The sequence below is a fragment of the Mus musculus genome, chromosome 5 (assembly GCF_000001635.26).
Source record: "Mus musculus strain C57BL/6J chromosome 5, GRCm38.p6 C57BL/6J".
NCBI lineage: Eukaryota > Metazoa > Chordata > Mammalia > Rodentia > Muridae > Mus > Mus musculus.
Window position 1 is genome coordinate 23,838,044 of NC_000071.6, and position 20,875 is coordinate 23,858,918.

The window sequence follows — 20,875 nt, forward strand, 5'->3', positions numbered from 1 at the left end:
CTTCTCTATGGGGCTTTCACCGGGGCCTGGGCTGGAGCTGAAGCTGTGACCTCTGCCTTGGTTTGAACCTTGGGCTTTGGTTGCCAACAAGTTTTAAAATCAAAATCAGACATACCTAAACTCAGAAATGAAATACTTGCTAAAAATGCTTTCCTGCAGTTAGCACTCAAGAATTCCACTTAAAATATTGCATGACTTATGCAATAAGCCTCTAGTCTTCTGCCTCCAAGGCAAATGTAACAAAACTTGAGGATACAGACTTCCTTAGCCAAGAGTTACTTCCATTAGAAAGCGCTGGGGGTGGGGCACAGTGTTTGTTTTTGAAATGGCAGTCGAGGCAGAGGTCATTCTCATGTTCATGCAGTTAGACAGTGGGTGTTAAAACATTCAGTCAGCCGGGCCTGGTGGCGCATGCCTTTAATCCCAGCACTCGGGAGGCAGAGGCAGGCGGATTTCTGAGTTCGAGGCCAGCCTGGTCTACAAAGTGAGTTTCAGGACAGCCAGGGCTAAACAGAGAAACCCTGTCTCGAAAAACCAAAAAAATTAAAAAAAAAAAACAAAAAACAAAACATTCAGTCAATGGACCCTTCCCAAATGATGTTAGAGCTTGTTCAGGTTCTACCTTGATCATTAATTACAACTTCTAAGTAAATGAAAAAGCTAAACAATAAAGCAGGCTTCAGTGAGGTGAAGGCCAGTCGGAGCTACTCAGCAAGATTCTTAAAAATTACCACCACCACCACCACCACCACCACCACCACCACCAAAAGGTCAAAATTAGCCAGATATGGTGGTACACTCCTTTAATCCCAACACTCGGGAGGGAAAGCACATGGATCTCTTGAGTTCGAGAGATGGTCTACAGAGAGTCCCACAACAGCTAGGACTACACTAATAAACTGATGCTAAACAGTTTTATTTAAAGGCCAAAACAAAATACAGAAAGTCCCAGGAAAGCAGTGAAAGACATGACTCATTCCATTAGCTGTCTTTTCTTCTACTGGGAGAAAGTGCTGTATTGAGCCTCGGCCAAAGCCAGCTCTACTTTGCTTACACCTGAAGAAAATTCTAGACTCATTTAATCTACAAATAAATTAGGCACAATCCCCCAACACTATTCCTATCCCCTAGCAGTGCAAACACTAAACCGTCATTTCTTACAGTTAGCTTCACGTCCAAGATGTCCAAAACTGACATGCCTCCTCTCCTGACTTGGAACGTTTCTGAGGCTGATGATCTGCAAAAGGGAACTGCACCTGACAAATGACCAACCAGGAACTCCCTAGGAAAGGCTTTTACTTTTAAGGCAGTACTCAAGCACACACATAGATTTTCTGTTCTAAAGAAAGATGTAATAAAACGCTTGAACCTCATCTATTAGTCCCAGCATACTTAATCCAAGAAGATCAAGGCAGACCAGACAGATAGCTTCAGTGGGTCAAAACATCTGCTACCAAGTTACCTCCTCAGACCACATGGTAGAAGGAGAGAACAAATTTCTGCAGTAGTTTGTCCTCTTACTTCTACACTGGTACAATATAATATAAACATACATACCAAGAGAGAGACACACACACATAGGTTTCAAAAAGTATGAAAGGCAAAATATTACATTGTTAAAAATATTTATTTTGATAGTCTATCATAAATCAGTATAGGCTCCTCCACTCTGCCACAGAATCGTTGAAATGACGTCTCCTTTCTTGTCCAGCTGGAGTATACACCTTCCATGTTGGATCGCGTCCAAATCCAGATGTTCAAACAGTCCTTTATCCCCAAAGTAGGCTAAAACATTTGTGAAGAGGAAAAATAAATTAACATGGAAACAAAAACTTTCTACACACAGCTGAGGAACCAGGTCTCACACATTCACGGTTGTTTCTCTATTAAACTCAGTTACTAGAGGACAAGAATCCATAAGCAGACAGATTAAAAAAATAAAAAACCCAAAAGTCAAACATAGAAATACAGTTGTTACTTTTGAATGTGGTTACCTTGAGAAAAGGAAAATTTTAGTAATATATAAAATGAAGTCAACCAAAAGATAAACAATGACTTTCATTAACATAAATGACCAGGGAACTAAAATAAAACTGTATTACTACTACATAAAGCGTCAATAACATAACAAACACCCTTTTACTGAGTATTTTGAGTGAGACTGGAAAGCCCACACTCCAGTTACCAGTCCTGCTTCAAACTACCCCAAATCTGACAGGAAAATGGCTACATCAGCCACTATTTGCACTTATGCTAAGTCCCACCCAGAATCTTTAATTCAGGAAGGGGAACAGACTGCCACAGCATTTGTTAAAGGAAGGGGCACCAGGATCCAAGAAAGAAAAGAGACATGTGCCGGGCTGTGGTGGCACACGCCTTTAATCCCAGCACTTGGGAGGCAGAGGCAGGTAGATTTCTGAGTTTGAGGCCAGCCTGGTCTACAAAGTGAGTGCCAGGACAGCCAGGGCTACACAGAGAAACCCTGTCTTGGAAAACAACAACAACAACAACAACCAAAAAAAAAAAAAAAGAACACCGGGCGTGGTGGCACATGCCTTTAATCCCAGCACTTGGGAGGCGGAGGCAGGCGGATTTCTGAGTTCGAGGCCAGCCTGGTCTACAAAGTGAGTTCCAGGAAACCCTGTCTCGAAAAACCAAAACCAAAAAAAAAAAAAAAAAAAACAGAAAAGACATGTTTCATGTCTCAATCTTACTGATTAAAAATGTGACTTTGTGACAAGGCTCTATAGTTTATCCTTAAAGGCCATCCAGGCCTTTCTATGTTTAGAAAACACAATATACATTCATCATTATATATCAAATATAAAGGTCTCCCATTGAGTCCAAGTACTTTTATATACAGCTAAGATATGAAAGCAAACTCTTCAGCTATTAAGATTTCTTTCTCAGGCTGGGCGTGGTGGTGCATGCCTTTAATCACAGCACTCGGGAGGCAGAGGCAGGCGAATTTCTGAGTTCGAGGACAGCCTGGTCTACAGAGTGAGTTCCAGGACAGCCAGGGCTACACAGAGAAACCCTGTCTCGAAAAACCAAAAAAAAAAAAAAAAAAAAAAAAAAAAGACAATCTTCCTTGGTCTGACACAACTAAGGAAATGATGCTCATCTTACTTATGTCTTAGCTGGGTGCTATGAATTAAGCCTATACGTCAGCACAGTCAGGGTTACACAGAGAAACCCTGTCTCGAAAAAACCAAAAACAGACAAACAAAAAAAACAAGACCAGCCTATAAAATACTGGAAGCAGATAGAACCTTTAAGAGAAGCCTTATAGGAAGTTAGACTGTGGTGGCATGTCCCTGAGCGGGATATATTATCAATTCTAATTTTAAGTAAAAAGAGCAAAATTCTATGTTAGCATTAGATACACAAGTTTACCCTTTCATGGCATAAGGGGATAAATTAATTCTTTTCTTTTAAAAATGTGTATCATTATGGTTATAACATAGTAAGTAAAGATTTTTAAGGTGGGAGGAAGAAAGGAAAGCAGCTACACAATAATTAATACAAGCTAGGCTAGACCACAATACTTCTAACAACCCAAGACTGTAATGACTGGTGACGTTATGGGTCATCCACTTCCTAATGACTTAATACCAATTAACATATGAGCATCTGTCTTCAAATGTTGATATTCAAGAGCATTACCTTAAAACCGACGGTTCAGGCATTCCAGGATCTGCACCCCTTGTAAATCCTGAAGGAAAAAAAATAAGAACTTTCAAATGAAACAATTACGAGTCCAGCAGACAAAATGTCTACAATCCAATCTGGGACACCCGTCTCAGCTGACTTGTGCTGCTGAAGGTTTCTAGTTTCCACCAGAAAGTGGAGCAGCAACCATGACCATTCGTTCATCAGAAAGGACAGTTGTTTCCACTGTGCAGTTAGCAGATCATCTTAGCATGGCTTACTTTTACAGTCACTCCCAAGACTATTACAAGTCCCAAATCACACTGGAAAACTCCAAAAAGCTTAAAGAAAGAGGAAAATGACACCTTTTCTGAAAGAGTAATTGAGAATATCTTACTTTATCTTCCACAAACTACTCTCTTGATAAAGCAAGCCTCAAGATAGAAAAGGAGGGAAAATAATTTAATATTATTTATCTACCTATTTAGAGCAATATACCTTTACTATTTAAATACAATTTAAACTCTGTTGATGATATATATTAATTTCCTGAATAAATGATTAACAGGCACACAGGCACATACACAGAAGTGCTGGGAGGGCAGCCCTATCAGCATCAATCTTAAATTCCCTACTGGATGCCATGACAAGCCCCAGGAAAGGAACCAATGTGAAGCATCCAGTTCTCAGACCCAAGATTCTGACAAGTAGCTACAGCTTCTAGCTATGGACATAGCTGTGCACAACTTTAACACATTGTTCAGAAGTTGAAGGCAGGAGGAGCTTGAAATTACAGCCAAGCCAGCCTAGGCTGCATGAAAGGGGCTCATCTGGCGGTGGTGGGGGCAGAGGTGTATCTCAAGAGGAGAGCCTAGTGCACCTGTAGTTCCAACTACACCATAGATGAGGCTGAATTGCGAGTTCACCCAGCCTTACCTACAGGCAAACTATGAAAATGGAGCGGGGCTCAAAGAACTGTATGGACAACCCGGCCTACAAAAGTAGAGCCAGCAGTGGGTGGTGGCGCACGCCTTTAATCCCAGCACTCGGGAGGCAGAGGCAGGCGGATTTCTGAGTTCAAGGCCAGCCTGGTCTACAGAGTGAGTTCCAGGACAGCAAGGGCTATACAGAGAAACCCTGTCTCGAAAACAAACAAACAAAAAACCCCAAGCAAACAAAAAAAGTAAGCTGTCACAATTATCTATCTGATACCTATATAATATCACTGTCTGAGATTTTCTTTTCTTTCAAAATAGAGGAGAAAAGAGCTGTATGTGACGGTGCAGGCCTGTAATTCAAACACTGGAAAGGTAGGGAAAAAAAAAAAAAGAGAACCAGGAGTTCAAGGCCAGCTTGAGCAACATGAGGCACTGTCTCATCAGTAATACTTAGGAACACCAAGAAAAATACTTGTCCTATCAAAATATCCAGGTTATCACAGCTCACATACTTCTCACAGGTACAACAGCTGCCTGGAGAAATGTCCAGCCTAGTTAAAGGCTCTGCCAAGACTACAAATGAATGTATTTTATCTTATATAATGCAAGTCATGTAAAACAAACGAGAAGCAGCACCTTGTGAGGGTCCTGCTTTAATGAGAAACGCCAGATTCCATATTAGAGCTCTGAGACCTGGAGCTAAAATCCTCTGCTGTTTACCTTACGGGATGAATAAGGCAATTAAGATAAAAAATTGTAAAACTACTCAACCAGGAACAGAACCAGTTCCAGAGTGTAGCCCTAGGTGAAAATATTTGCCTGGACACTTGGGCAAGGAAAGTACAACTTTATGGCTGTCTTTCCCTGCAAAATGGGGTCTGTAACTTTCGGGAGAAAAAAAAAAATCACCGAAATCCTTCATTATACAAGAAAAGCGTAGGCATCCAATGGTCACAATCATGCTTTTAGGCAGTGACGTTTTAACCTGGTTACCGTCTTCCCACTTAGGCTAACCTACAGGAGGGAAACGTTCTAAAAGTCAAATAGAGGATTAATCTTTCTTTAGGGGTCATATAAACCTAAAACCAATCTTGAAAGGTCTTGCTTTTATTTTACAGATTTAAGTAGGGAATATAAGGGATTGTGTGACTGGTTAAACACTACTCAAATAGCTAAAAGGAACTGGAAGATGGTTTTTCGAGCCCGGGCAGACAGCCTCGGAAATCGTGGACAACGCGGAGGCCGGGTTTAATTTCCTAGCCCCGGATGGCAAAAAAGGAGACTCAGACCCCACCAACCCCTGCCCTGCGGCTCCTCCCAAGTTCTTCAATCACTGACCCAGGTAAATCACGAGAGGAATAAAGCCCCAGCGGATGGCAAACTGGCCGCCCTTGAAGAGCTGCTGCAGCCTCTGTTTGGCTTCTTTGCTCAGCTTCACCATGGCGACGACGGACCAGCGGAACGAGGAGCCCAACAACCACCACCGTGTCCGGATCCCGGAAGGGAGAGGAGCTGCGCATGCGCCACGTGGGGCCTTTACGGCAGGAGTCGTGAGGCATCGCCGACAGAGGCCGTAATCCGTCGCCTTCCAGCAACCTAGCTCCGCCTTGCGGGTTCACTGCTCCCGCCTCGTTTTTGTTGTTTTATTGTTGGGACGAATCCGGCTTTTCCTGGAGGGGCGGGGCGGGAATTGTCTTTCCAGATAGGGGCTCCCTGTTTAAGACTTTGCTGCCCTTGAACCCATGGAGCTGCTACTGCATCAGCGTCTCGAGTGCTGGGATTCAATGCGCGCTGTTTGCTGAAGATTGCCAGACGCGCTCACTTGAGGCCTACTTTTTTATCTACAACTACCTTTATTTTTTTCCAGCATCTTTCCAGAGTTTTAAAGCACACATCCCAGCGATGATCTTTGAGAAAGAAGGAATGTTATTTTATATACTGTTCTGTTATCTTGGCTAAGTTCCTTACTATCCCAGAATCAGTTTCTTCTATGGCTGCTAAAACCGGACGTCACCGGGCACTCTTCCAGGTTTCCTTCTACTTTGCACCCGTTCTCTGTTTTTCATTTAACAACATTTTCAAATCTGGGAAGTTCGCGTGAAATCTGGGTTTATTTGTCTGTTTTTCTTTGACACTTCTGGCTTCTAGACTTACATCTCAAGGACTGCCAAGGAACTTAATGAGATCACTGGGCACAAGGGGTTCATGGGAGTTAAGCTACATTTTTACTATAAAGGAAGTTATAGACTTTTGTGTGTGAGAGTCCCAGAAAACTGCAGTTTACATCTGGGAAGGAGTAAAGTCAGATATGCTTAAGCCTTGAGTGTGGTCACTGTTTCAATATTCTTAGTTGAAAATAGTTCTGTATAAAAGGAGTACTGCCCCGTAACAGCAAATGCTGTTAAATGTCAGGGGAGTCTTTGCTCGGCTGGTGGGATTCTTCAGCCAGACGGGACACCTTTCACTTCCCATGTCTCCTTAATTCTGTCTTTCTCTCCTGCCCCACTGCATTCATCCTCAAAGAATACATTTTTATTAATACAATGCAATGAAAAAAAAAAACCAACAATAAAGAACATAGGTGTAGAAAATGCGACTCTAGGATCAGAAGTGCCAAGATTTTAGTCGAATTCTGCAATTGACTTGAAATAAGAAACTTGTGAATTGGCTGATCCCATAGCAAAGCATCTAATTAGTTCACCATGGTTACTAGGAAAGCAGTGCTCTGATCCTAAAATGCAGTGATGTAAATGAGCCAAATGAGAACAGAAATTTTTATGCATCTTGTTTCTCAAAATACTCTGTTTAGAAATACACAATAGAGGGGTTGGGGATTTAGCTCAGTGGTAGAGTGCTTGCCTAGCAAGTGCAAGTCCCTGGGTTCGGTCCTCTGCTCTGGAAGAAAAAGAAGAAAGAAGAAAGAAAGAAAGAAAGAAAGAAAGAAAGAAAGAAAGAAAGAAAGAAAGAAAGAAAGAAAAGAAAGAAAGAGAAAGAAAGAAAGAAAGAAAGAAAAGAGAAAGAAAGAAAGAAAGAAAGAAAGAGAGAAGAAGAAAGAAGAAAAGAAGAAGAGGAAGAAGAAGGAAGAAGAGGAAGAAGAAGGAAGAGGAGGAGAAGGAGGAGGAGGAGAAGGAGGAGGAGGAGGAGGAGGAGGAGGAGGAGGAGGAGGAGAAGAAGAAGAAGAAGAAGAAGAAGAAGAAGAAGAAGAAGAAGAAGAAGAAGAAGAAGAGAAGGAGAAGAAAGAAAAGAAAGAAATACACAATAGAGCTGGGCGTGGTGGCACACACCTTTAATCCCAGCACTTGGGAGACAGAGGCAGGCAGATTTCTGAATTCAAGGCCAGCCTGGTCTACAGAGTGAGTTCCAGGACAGCCAGGGCTACACAGAGAAACCCTGTCTCAAAAAACCAAAACAACACCACCACCAACAATAACAAAACAAACTAACATATTCAGCAAAGATCCTAATAGGAACACAAAGGCCAGAGAATCAGGGGCACTCAGCTCTTACTCACCTTAGCCATCTTTCAGTCACTTCTTTGTAAAACTGTTTATTATTATTATTATTATTATTGTGTGGTGTGTATGTGTGTGTTTGTGTGCATCTGTGTGGTGTATATGTGTGGTGTGTGTGTGTGTCTCTGTGTGTGTTGTGTGTGTGCATGCTGTGTGCTGTATATGTATATGTGTCTGTGTCTGCATGACTGTGTGGTGTGTCTCTGTCTGTGTGTGTGTGTCGGTGGTGTGTGTGTGTATGTATGTGTATGATGTGTGTGTGGTGTGTGTGTGTGTCTGTCTGTCTGTGAGGAATGATGTGTGTGTATGTACTTGTGTGTGTCTGTGGTGTGTGTGTGTGTGTGTATGTATTTCTGTCTGTCTATCTCTGAGGTATGTGGTATACGTATTTGTGTGTCTGTGGTGTGTGTGTGTCTGTGTGTCTGTCTGTGAGGTGTGTGGTGTGTGTGTGTCTGCCTGTTTGGGAGGTATGATGTGTGTGTATGTGTCTGTGTGGTGTATGTGTGTGTCTGTCATCCTGTGAGGTGTGTGGTGTGTCTGTCTATGAGGTGTTATTTGTGTCCTTGTAGTGAGTGGTGTCTATGTGTGGTGTATTTGTTTCTCTGTATGTGTCTCTTTGTGTGGTGTGTGTGTGTGTGTGTGTGTGTGTGTGTGTGTCTGATTGTCTGTCTGAGAGGTATGTGACATGTATGTGTCTGTGATGTGTGTGTCCGTGGTGTGTGGATATGTGTGGGTCTGTGGTTTGTGTGTGTGTGTGGTGTGTCTATGTGCATCTGTGGTGTGTCTGTCTGTCTGTGAGGTGTGTGGTATATGTATGTCTGTGTGGTGTGTGTCTGTGTAGGTCTGTGGTGTGTGTATATCTGTCTATGAGGTGTGAGGTGTGTGTGCATGTGTGTGCATGTGCATGTGTTTGTGTGTGTGTATACAAGCACATGCCATAGTGTACGAATGCAGCTCAGAGGAAAACTTTGAGATGTCTTTCTCCTCCTTCCACCCTTCCATGGGGTCTGGGATTGAACTTTTCAAATACTGACCCACTGATCCACCTCACTGCGCACTTCTCTGCCCTTCTTTCCTCTCTGTCCTCAGCCCTGCTACTTCCCGATTATTCTCAGGGATCAGAAAGTTGATAGTTGCAACAATATATCTTCACATTGAATCAATGGCAGATGTGATTCCCTTCTCCATCCCACCTCTCCATCTTCTATGTACATTAGAAGTAGGAAGAGAAACCTTGTGACAAGTCAGTCTCTGTGGAAGGAGTGTCAAGAAAGCTGCCTCTTAGTTCATGTTGGTTTTCATTTAAAACTAAAATGAGGGGCTGCAGTCTCGGTCTAATCAGTAAAGCATTTTCCCGGCAAGCTTGAGGACTGGATTGGAAACCTAGCACCCACATTGAAAGGGGGAGGGACAGTTTTTTACAGAGGCACTTGTCTCTCACACCAGTGCTGGGAGGTATAGGGGGCGTGGTGGTCTTGGTACTCATAGGCATGCACTAGGAGAGCCTGGGATGGTAACCACACAGGCTTGGTTCTTCAAGAGAAGGAATGTAAAATCAAACCTGTTTTCCTCCCAGAAGCCTTGAGCAGACATACTTTCTAGCTTGGTGACCTCTGTACAATCTGGGTGGCTGAAGACTTTCTGGTGCTGGACGCTCCTCCAGACCCATTCTTGTTTTCCCTCAGGCAAGCAACAAAACCTCCTGTTATGGAAGGTGTCACATGTACTTTACAAAGAGATTTGCTGTAGTCACATTTGATCTGTCTATGTTCCACAAAGAGATTGAGGTATGGCCCTGCAGTGGCCCACGCCTTTACTCCCAGCACTCAGGAGGCAGAGGCAGGAAGAGCTCTGAGTTTGAGTACCAGAACAGCCAGGGAAACACAGAGAAACTTTGTCTTGAAAAGCCAGAGAGGGGTAGGGGGTGGAGGAAGTGAAAGAGTAAAACGTAAAAACAAAATTCTAGGCCTTTGGGCCCAGGTTTGGAGTGTGGCCTTTGTGGCTCAGTGCTTCAAGGTGTGCTGGTCATAAAACAGATAGCAACATTCCTCCACCCACCCGCTTCCTGGGTTCAAAGAGTGTTCATTCAAAGAATGTGCTATTGTTAGGGGCTCTTAGAAACTGTCTTGAGAAATAACCCTCACAATTACCAGGTATTCCTCGTGACTCTTGTGACTTTGCACTTCCTTGTGACTCTTAACTGGTATTTTTGGTATTTTCCAACAACGCCCTCCCCACCTCCTTGAGTTGTGGTTTCTTCCTTTAAATACCCCCTTATCCAGCTACTCGGCGCCCCACGGTCCTCTACCCCTGCATGGTGTATGACCGTGGGCCTGAGAGCGCTCTTGAATAAAAATCCTCTTGCAGTTTGCAGCAAGACCGTTTCTTGTGAGTGATTTTGGGGTGTTGCCTCTCCTGAGTCAGAACGTGGGGGAGTCCTCACGTTGTGGGTCTTTCAGAAGGAGGGAGAGGAGGGGAGGGAGAAGGGAGACAGAGAGACTGACCTAGGTATGCTTCCTGTGCATGTGGGATTGAGGTAACCATTGTAGGAGGCTGTAGCCTCCCCCTTAGGCTGCCTGAGCGGCACCTTAAAGATGGTGCCTGCCGGATGCAGAGCTGGTGGTGTAAACAAATCTATATTTGGTGGAGACGCGCCCCTGCCGCCCTGATTGGCTGAAGCCTTGTGCCTGGTGAGGTGACGTGGCCTGCCGTGAGTGGATGCGGGCTGAGAGTATATAAGAGTGAGAGGCCCGGGGTTGGGGGAGAGAGATGAAGAGGGAGAGAGATGAAGACTGAAGGTTGCCGAATAAACTGCTGTTAGAAGAACTGGTGGTCTTGTCGTTCGGGCTGGTCGAGGACGAATGCAACAAACCATCACAAGGATAGTTTTGGCCACACTGTGCTGTGCTTAAGTATACCTAAAATAAATAACTGAGGTCTGACTGCCAAAGTTTTGTCAGCGCTGACCACTGAGCCCTGTGGAGCTGACCTGCCTTGTATCCTCACCTCCCAAGGCTCCTCTCTCTGATGCCCATGCAGGCTGCAGAGACCTCTGCAGGGCGGGGAGGACTAGTGAAGAGTCTAGCTGAGTCAGTGACGCCCAGTGATAGAACTTGTCTCAAAAAATAATGTGGAGAATAATTGAGGGAAAGAAACACCAACCTGTGACCTCCACGTGCATGGGCAACACGAGCACAAACACAAAGACACTCACGTACACATACTGAGAAACAAATAGAGAAACAGTTTAAGGTGCCTATAGATATGTTCTTGTGTTGGGGTCTAAAAATCCAAAACAACCCGAGCAGGTTCAAGAGTCCCCCCAAAGCAAGATCTTTATTTGAATTAGGCAGCAAAAATCAACCAGTTAGGAACAGCAGCACAGACTCCGTCTGACTGCGTCTTCGAACATCTTAGTAAGTATTTAAGCAGATGACAAAGATGTATTGCACTCGGGCTGCTGCTGATCAATCAGGGCCATAGAAGAGACTCAGGAACTGAACTGCAACCCCAAGCCAGAATGGTACGGGGCTTTTAAGCTTGAAATCCATAAACGTCTGTGCTAAGTTATCCCACCAATCAGGACTTAGGGGTAGGGGACTTCCTTAAGAGCACGTCTTTGTGGTGCACTTACTCTGTTCCTACAGGACTCAACTGCAGCGTTCATGTTGAAGTGCACTCACCTAGCATCCATGCTTCTACTCACCAAGCAGGAAGTCAGTTACCCAGGGAGGTCTTGGGAACTTAAACTTTGAGTTAAGGCCTGTTCCAAATGGCTTCAGTTGGTTCCTTCTTACACCACTGTCTTCTGAATTCTCCTCTTGCGTTCCCACAAGCAATGGATGAGTGGGGTCTGGGGTGCAGGCGTTTTGATAAGTGTGTAAGTGGTACCATGGTGGTGTCTTACTTTTCAGTTCCTCAGTGGCCTGTGACGCTTAACATACCAAGAGCACACAAAGAGTAGGCAACTCTTTTGAGGGCTGTTGCTATAAGGAGAAATAAAAGGTGGCTTACTTGTGGCAGGATGTAGCAGGAATTTAATGGCGGATGTTTTGGTCTGTTTGGTTGGTTTACGTTTTGTTTTTACATGGCTAGAGAGATGGTTTGCCGCTTAAACAGTGTTCTGTTCTTGTAGAGGACCTGAATTTAGTTCCCAGCATTCAATTTAGGAGGCTCACAGCTGTCTGTGAGTCCAGCTCCAGGGAAGCTGACACCTATGTCTGGCATTTTGAGCACATGCAAATATCACAGACAGACATAGTTTAAGTCTTTTTGGGGAAGCGGGCGGGGCCAGTGGCTCTGGTGCCGCCAGGGGGCGCGTGAGGGCCGGCGCTGGAGTCAGGCGGGAACGGGGGAAGGGGCGGGCAGGAGGGGCGCTGGGCCACTCTGGTTGGCTGAGCCCCGGTGCTCAATGTCCGGTCGGTTTTAAACTCGGTCCCGCCCTGGCGCCCAGCTCTTCCGCCGCGGCGCGCTCCTGGTAAGTACTCTCCCCATTGCGAGTCCCAGGACCACGCCACGTGGTCTTGGCGATTTTCACGGCGCTCGCCCGTGGCGCGGGTCCCTGCCCATACGCGTCCCTTCTGTGTGGGACAGGCGATCAGCCTTGCGCTGCCCGGATTTGTCCCCTCTCGGATGGAGGCGCGGCGTCCGGACAGCCCGGGTCCTGGGCACACTCGGGGCTTCCCGCCCGCCCAGGACTCCGATGACGGGGACATCGACTATTTAGGAAGCGAATGAGATCAGAGCTCGGAAAGTAGCAGGAGGCAGGATAATCCCAGTGTCAGCAAGGGCAGGGGTGATTTCGCCCACGCAGGCGCGTCCTCGCCGCCGCACGTGTCCTTTAATTGCTGCTTGGCACAAAGGCTGGGCTTTTTGTTTTGTGCTCATTTGTTTTAAGGTTTGAGGGTATATTCAGGCGGATACCTGCAACCGAGTCCAGCAGGGACCTCTGCCTACAGGACCTGGATTACCCTACTGCTGACACAGACCCAGCCTGTCTGGGTTTTGGGTCCTGGGAGAAATCTGAGCCACTGGATTAGCACTTAAGCAAGGTGACTTATAAGCAATGATTTAGGAATCGTGATTTGGAATTCCTAAGACCGGGTATAGGTGTTTAGCGAGCACCCAGGAGTCCTCCCTGTTTAAGAGGTGACTGATTGAGACACCAATTAAAAGTAAATATCATGGTTGGAGAGATGACTCAGTGGTTAAGAGTACTGACAGCTCTTCTAGAGTTCCCGAGTTAAATTCTCAGCAACCACATGGTGGCTCACAACCATCTGTAATGAGATCTGATGCCCTCCTCTGGTGTTGTCTGGAGATAGCAACAGTGCACTCATATAGAAGAAATAAATCTTTTTAAAAGATTATTAGATTATTGAGACAGATTGTCATACTGGCCCAGAGAATATTTGTGCTCTAGGACCCTAAGTATTGGCATTTATGGACATAAGCCACTGTGCCTGGTAAAGGACATTTTAGAGGAAAAATAGGCTTGTGGGCTCTTGTAAACAAGTTCCCTGTGTTGTAGTTTTCTTTCCGTTAGAGGTTAGGGTTCTGTTGAGCCCCTTCGAGAGTGAAGGGCAGCATGAGCCACCTTCTAAGGTAAGGAGTTATTTTTCCCTTCCTCATTCAGGCTCAGGAGACACATCTGACGCTGCTTCTGGTTTTGAAATCAGAGAAAATGTTTCACTTTCTTAAAGGAAGAGTACTGCTATTACCTGCAGTACTATTTGCTTCTAAACATTAAGAGTTTTTGCTTCTGGGGTGGAAATAGTGGGAAAGATGGCCCAGAGGGAATAAAATGGACTCCCAGCTGTCAGCAGTATGAAGATTAGAGCTCTGTGCAGGAATAAATGCTAGTCAGAGGCAGGCCTTCCATCACCAGATGCAGCTAGGAGCCACCAGGAAGGTCCTTTCTGAAGGAAGCTGTGGCTGCTGCTTGTAACAGTGCTGGTTCTTTTTTCTTTTGAGCAGATGAGTGCTGTGTCCAGGATGATCATGAATTCAAGGTATGTGTTAGATGGCAAGTTTGGCTTTCCAGGCATAATTCCAGGAACAGTTCTTGGCCAAGGATGAGAACTCTAACCTGACTGGATACGCTGCTGTGATGGGTTAAAGGATTTACCTGAGGCCAATAGAACAGGCAGGAATTTAATGCAGTCACCCCATGTCTTTTTAAAGTAGATGAGGGGTTGGAGAATGGAGTGAGAGGGCTTAGCAGTGCCAAGCCCGTTACCTTTGATTCTGGGACCTGGTGGAGAGAGCCAGCTCTCTAGAGTTATTCTTGCACCTTCATGTGTGTGCTAGCACACGTGTGTGCACACTCAAAATAATAAATGTAATAAATGGGAGCGTTGGTGAATGTTTAATACTTAGAGGGTGATATGGCTTTGCATTTCAAGTTGTGTTCAAACATTTCTGAGTAGATCCACCCAATGTACTGGGTAGTACATTAAGTGTTCTATTTATACTAAAAGATGGTTAATGTCAACATAGTCCACACATGGGTGTGTTGCTTTATTTATTAAGTAATGGTTGCAGATGTACTTACCTCTGGTGTTCCTTCTGCAGCTCTGGAGCTTGAGATGAACTGGTCCGACTTCTAGAAGAGAAGGTAGGCATCTGTGTGTAGAGTCAAGGTTTTAGGTTACCTGTTCCCCTTCATATCGGGAACGGGTGAATTCTGAGGCATTCTCATTGTATATAGAGAGCATGAGAATTTTGTGTCTGTAGAACGAAGTTCCATTATTTAGTTTTCTATGCGTCAGCCCTACTCTGAAACATGTCACAATGTTAACATAAAAGATCTTTTGAAAAAATTGGCTTTATTTATAAAATTTTTACTTTTATGTTTGCTTGCATGTCTGTTCCATATGTGTGCAGTGCCCCTGGAGGCCAGAAGAGGGCATCAAGAAATTTTTTTTGAAAATTTTAGTTTTATTTATAAAACTTTTTTATATGTTTTGCCTGCATGTCTGTACCATGTGTGTGCAGTGCCCGTGGAGGCCAGAAGAGGGCATCAAATCCCCCTGGAATTGGAGTTACACTTGGTTGCTAGGAATTGAACCTAACTCCAAGAAGAGCAGGCAGCCAGGGCTCCTAATTGCTGAGCCCTAAACTTTGGCAGCTCAGAATTGTCCAACACATAGTTGAGAGATCTAGTCCTCCCAGGAGAGTGAGTTGTATGGTAGGATCCTTTTGGTGTCCTGGCTTAATACCCACCATGTGTACTCTAGCTGTAGCTGGAATGAGCAAATAGCCTATGTGATTTAAACTACCATGTCAATGCCTCATTATGTTCAAATGCTCTGTAGAGAAATGAAGCAAAAAGTTAATGTTTTCAGAGAACTCATAATTCCAAGTAAGAGTCTTGAATATATGGAGTGAAAGAGCTTTACATTGTCCACGATGATGCGCTGTGGCGCTCCCAGGCATGAGCAGAGTAAACTTGGCAACTATGGTCTGGTGGGGGTGGGGTGGTGGCCACAGTCTCACCAGATCTTCATCCAACTGGCAGACACTACCCATCTCCAATGCAGGAATCTCGCTCTAGGGCCCTAGCCCTACCCCGAGGCCCACTGGTCTCTCATCTCTAATAAATGATTGTTTCTTATCTCTAGGTTCCCCCCCCCCCCCCAGGAAAAGCCAGTGCAGTTACCTGACAGTGAGTAAACCCGATGTTTCTTGTGGTTTCGTCAGATCTACCATCGCCTGCCAGCCTGACCTGCTTTGACCCCGCAGACTGTCCCTGTCCCCTCTGAACAAAAGGATGGCTGTTGCACAGCAGCCCTATGGTTTGGTTGCTGCAGGTACTTAAAATGGCTGTCTGAACTTAAACTGGGAGGGTAGCCATTAGGAGATAGAAACCTACCTCCCATATTTCTTAGGAGTCTTGTGATTTGGAGACTCCATTTGTTCTTCATTCCTCCCTAAATGGCCAACCACCGTGGGCAAGGGTTCACCTGCCACTCATAAGCCTAGCCTGAGCTGTGCAGTGGTGCTGCATACCTTTAATCCTGGCAGAGGCGGGTGCATTTCTGAATATGAGGCCAGCCTGGCCTACAGAGCAAATTCCAAAACAGCTAAGGCTACACAGAGAAACCAAACCACTCCAGCCTGATTGTTTCAAGTACAGACCTTTCCTGAAGGTTCAGGCTTGGGCCTACTCAACTCCATAGGCCCAAAGGCTAATTCTTGATAAAGTCAGTTAGGCTTCTGTTTCCTTGCTAGACACCTGGCCTCTCAGAGTCAAGTAACCTTCCCTCTCCCCTGACTTGATTTATATAAGCCAGTCCTGCTAGTTCAATAATTGAGCTGTTCTCCGAAACAGTATCCTAGGGTAGAAACATAGATTTAGCGGTGAAGATGACCAGACCAAGTCTGCAGCCACCAAAACAAGATTACTAGTTCTCAGAAAAAATTTCCTGCCCTTCCCTGCACTGAATTCCAAAGAAAACCACAAAGTGCCCTGATCTTGCCACCAAAATTCCCTGAGATACTAATTAGCTGACCAATGAATTTACAAATATATTGCTGCTTTGCTGACCAATCACAATATGACTATTCAACCCTCCATAAAAAGAGTATAAAAAGAGCTGTGCTTGGGCTGGTGAGATGGCTCAGTGGGTAAGAGCACCCGACTGCTCTTCCAAAGGTCCAGTGTTCAAGTCCCAGCAACCACATGGTGGCTCACAACCATCCGTAACAATGTCTGATGCCCTCTTCTGGAGTGTCTGAAGACAGCTACAGTGTACTTCTTAAATAAATAAATAAATCTTAAAAAAAAAAAAAAAGAGCTGTGCTTTTAGAGCTGGGGGTTGACTCTCCTTGTGAGGCTGAGCAACCCCGAGCGCGCACGCATGGGAGCAATAAACATCTTGCCATTGCAACAATCTGTCGTCAGGTTGTGTCTTGGGGGTCTTACACCTCGGTTGTTGATACCTACGGAACCCTTGTCTAAGACCTTGCTCCACATTTCCTCTGTCCTGACACCACCAGTGGGCAGCAACTGATTGGAATTTGGTGGCGCAGAATCAGGGACTTGCAGTGAGTCCTCCCCTCCCTAAGGGACATCAGCATCGTAACTCACCCTGACCTCAGGATCATCTGGCTCTTCTTTACCTTCCATCTGACTGTCTCCCTGATGGTTTGACCCCAACAGCCCCTTGGGCATTGGCAAAAAACTTTCTGAAGGAACCTGGTAGCACAGCAACCAGCTACAAGGCCTTAGGGTGGTTGCTGGCTTTCTTAAATTTGCAGGCAGGCTTTGCAACCTGGCCAGGACATTCCCCCTTTGGCTGAGTGCTTTTATCCTTTTCTGCCATGGGAAATTCTACCTCTCACCAGCTGGAATCCCAAATTAGAGGCCTGCAGGCCCTCCTCTAGCTTGGGGGCCTTAAAATCTCTTTTAAGGAAGCAGTTTCCCTTAGCCCCTTTGATGAACCCCCAGCAGCCTCTATGACGTTGAGGTATGGACTTGGGTGGCTTACCTCGCCCAAACTCCAAGAATTCCAAGGGGCAACTCCCTGTTGTTCCACCCATCATTGCGGCCATTCAGTAATGCCCGGGTCACCCTGAGAAGGAAATTGAGGATGAACCTAAACCTGTTACTCCCCGCGAGGACTGAGGAGGAAAGCCCTGAAGACTTCCCTGTGGCAGACCTTGCTGCCCTAAAACAAGCAATTGAATACACTAGACAGAAAATGACCCCTGACCCCCACACACCCACCTCTCTTAATCCTCCACTGTTGCCTTATATCCCTCCTGCAACGCCCTCTGAAGACACTCAGGAAACTGTTGAAGGCTCCATGCCTTCTACCCCTCAACAAGCTACCTCTGAATAATTATTTAAGACTCCTCCAAACTTGACCACAATGGAAATAACACCTTGGCTTTCCATGTTAATGTTCAACTCACTTGATCTTGGTTGGCCCTTAGACTGGCATCCCTACCAAGCTTACCAAGAGCTTAGACAGGCAGTTTGAGAGGATGGTATTCATGCCCCTTGGGCCAAGTCTATTCTCCTGAACCTTCCTGCTGCCCTTAATATACCACAGGACTGGCATGACATCTGTTGACCCTCCTTGCCTACCCTCCTGTTCCTTTAGTGGGAGGCTTTTTATAGAAATGAATGCCTGCAACAGATCAGGAAAAATCAAAACCAAACCCAACAAAATATCCCTTGGGGCTTTAATGAGCTTTTGGGCCAAGATGACTTCTCCACACAACAACAGGCTACCCAACCTCTGGAGTGCTTTGGTCAAGTACACCTTGTGCACTTCGGATCTGGGATCACATAGTCCCTGACTCTGCATCCCAAGACTGGGCTTCCTTGCTTCTCTGCCTCTGGCAGATACCTGAAAAAGCCCTCTCTGACTTTGTTCTTAGAACAAACCTGAGCCTGGAAATCAAAATTCCTGACTCTATGGGTAGAGAAGTCCTCCTTAAAAGCATAGTTTGGGGAGGCGTGAATTTGGAACACTGGCTGGTGTGTCAGAGCTGGAAGATGAACATTATAAGAAATGATAGTTGCCACTGAAGACATTGGGACCCTATAAAGCCGCCTCCCTTGCCAAGGCCTTCACAGAGGCTCTTAAAACAAAAACTGTTTTAAAGGTAGAAAGGAATACTTGAAAGGTGAATGTCCCAACTCTGCACCATCTAACGGAGTGGAAGCTGCACACCCCAAAAGCCTTTGTCCTCGACACCTGAAAGGATTCCATTGGAAAAAGCACTGCCGTTCTAAATGTGATAAGGATGGCAAGCCTGTTTTGCCTTTAAACTCCAAAAGGGGCAACCTGCAGCCCAAACAATGTGACAGAAAACCCACAAAATGTGAGTCATTAATATTTCTGAAGACTCACACCCCTAACTCAATATAAAAGTTGGAAGAGAACTATTTAAATGCCTAATTGACATCAGAACAGATAAGACTCTGATCCAAGGTCTCATAGCATTGGGGCTAATCCCCGGGCTATAACTACAAGGGCATAGAAGGCTCCTCCTGGATGTATACCACAAAAGAGGACTTCAAGTAGGATCCAGATGGTGCCATTGGGTCAGACTTATCAGACCTCTTGTCTTGGACATGGCAATCAACCTGTTGGGGAAGAGAGATCTTAGGAGCCCTAAATACAGTCCTCTCAAATAACATGCAAAGTGAGTACATCCAGATAGAGGACTGTGACAAGCACCCTCCCAGGGTCAGCCCCAATTCTAAGAGCCACTGTTAGGTATGATATTCCCTGCCTCAACTGGGTCTCAGATGAGCCTGTCTGGATTGAACAGTGGCCTTTACCCAGGGAGAAATTAAAAGTTCTTACTCAACTCATACTCCAACATATCTCCCCTTCCTGTAGCCCCTGGAATACTCTCATACTTGCAATTAAAAAGAATTCTAGGCAATGGTAGCTATTATAATACCTACAGGCTATCATCAAGGCCACTTGGAACTGGGCGTCCCCTCAGTGGTGCCTTTCCTTGTCTTTGCAATCCCGGTCAATACTCCACTATTGGCCATAGATATTAAGGATTATTTTTTTCCCACCCCCTTGGACCTGCCTAGGGCTAAAAAGCTGCCTTTGTCCACACATAACATCTAACTGAAGACTTGTAAGACAAGCAGATGCTGACAGTCTTGGGATCTTCTAGCAACAGATGAACTCTCTTGCCAGAGCCTAATGGCTACTGAACTTGGGGAAACCTTGATGATGTATATATAGATGTCTAAAACAGATGTTAATACCTTTACAAACTATACAAACTCACTCTCAGTTTAATCCACCAAATCTTTGATTCAGTAATCCTTGGTCTTCCTAGCCCCTCTGGCTTATATTGTGCTACCCCTCTGGCCTATGTTGTGTTTTATTTTGATGCTTACACCCCACCTGACCCAAGATTTTCATTGCAAATAACATAAGAGACAGTCACTCCAATGATGCCTCTCCTTTATATTATAAAAGAGGAAAGGTGTTGTGGAGCAGTGGACAGTGCCAGGGAACTTGGTACAGGTGAGCAGGTTGCAAACCCTGGAACCTCTGAGGACGGTAGGAGCTTCACCTGCTCCCGACCAGGCCCCTGTCACAGGACCACACTCCCTACCTGATGTATCCCAGACCAGAGTTCTCCATTCTGATGAGGTATCTCATTGTCCAGTAAGCATCCGTTCTCTGACATTTCTCCCTGCAAAAGGTATTTAATCTCTGGTCCACTCCAAGTGTCTGGTATGCATTCATTTTTCATGACAACAATCAATAAACAGTTTAGCACCAAGGACTTGCCTCTTTCATCAAGAATCACCGTGGGGGACATGGAGAAAGCCTTTATTTATAGAGCCACACCATCTAAGCCTCCTGGCAGAGGCCCCTCTATGCTCCTTGTACTCTCCACCACTGAGCTAAGCCAGAGTTCCCCTACCTCCAGGTTCCTCAGCTCTCTGACCCAAATCTGTTCCCAACACATTGTTTGGAACAATGTTAGGATGTCCAAGAGTTTGGGAGCCCCCAACCCCGGGCACATCCTGAGCCCACAAGGCTTCTTCATTCTCAGAGACTGTTTTCCAGCAGCAACTTTCCACATGGAAGTCAGGATCCCAACTTCAGCCTCCCTCATCTTAGGCTCTGTTTTCCCTTCCCCTGAGCAGTGTTTCTGCGCTTCACTAGACAGCACCAGATGGCGACACAGAGTAAATGCAGGCTAGCACTCCACATTTCACCTGCCCAGCAGTGTTACCACACCCCATGGGAGGCAGAACACAAAACCATGACATTCTGC

General features: G+C 45.4%; 1 protein-coding gene, 2 long non-coding RNA genes and 1 other non-coding gene across 5 annotated transcripts; 2 read left to right on the forward strand and 2 right to left on the reverse strand.

Moving 5' to 3' along the window:
• Positions 1-900: 900 nt before the first annotated feature.
• On the reverse strand, positions 901-6,102 carry Tomm7 (translocase of outer mitochondrial membrane 7). Its single transcript, NM_025394.3, has 3 exons — positions 5,928-6,102; positions 3,667-3,715; positions 901-1,785 (listed from the first exon to the last, which is right to left on the reverse strand). Exons 1-3 carry the CDS (start codon positions 6,028-6,030, stop codon positions 1,770-1,772), a joined length of 168 nt encoding a protein of 55 aa, NP_079670.1. The 5' UTR covers positions 6,031-6,102; the 3' UTR covers positions 901-1,769.
• Positions 6,103-11,410: 5,308 nt separating this feature from the next.
• On the reverse strand, positions 11,411-14,996 carry Gm42228. Its single transcript, XR_880875.3, has 2 exons — positions 14,655-14,996; positions 11,411-12,087 (listed from the first exon to the last, which is right to left on the reverse strand). It is a non-coding gene; the product is annotated as a predicted gene, 42228 (long non-coding RNA).
• 2700038G22Rik (RIKEN cDNA 2700038G22 gene) lies at positions 12,554-16,990 on the forward strand. 2 transcript variants are annotated; one of them, NR_045040.1, is made up of 4 exons: positions 12,554-12,578; positions 14,078-14,112; positions 14,675-14,717; positions 15,724-16,990. It is a non-coding gene; the product is annotated as an RIKEN cDNA 2700038G22 gene (long non-coding RNA). The 2 variants fall into 2 exon arrangements; NR_045042.1 differs by having other exon boundaries at positions 15,743-16,990.
• Snord93 (small nucleolar RNA, C/D box 93) lies at positions 14,190-14,234 on the forward strand. Its single transcript, NR_028536.1, has one exon. It is a non-coding gene; the product is annotated as a small nucleolar RNA, C/D box 93 (small nucleolar RNA).
• Positions 16,991-20,875: the final 3,885 nt, after the last annotated feature.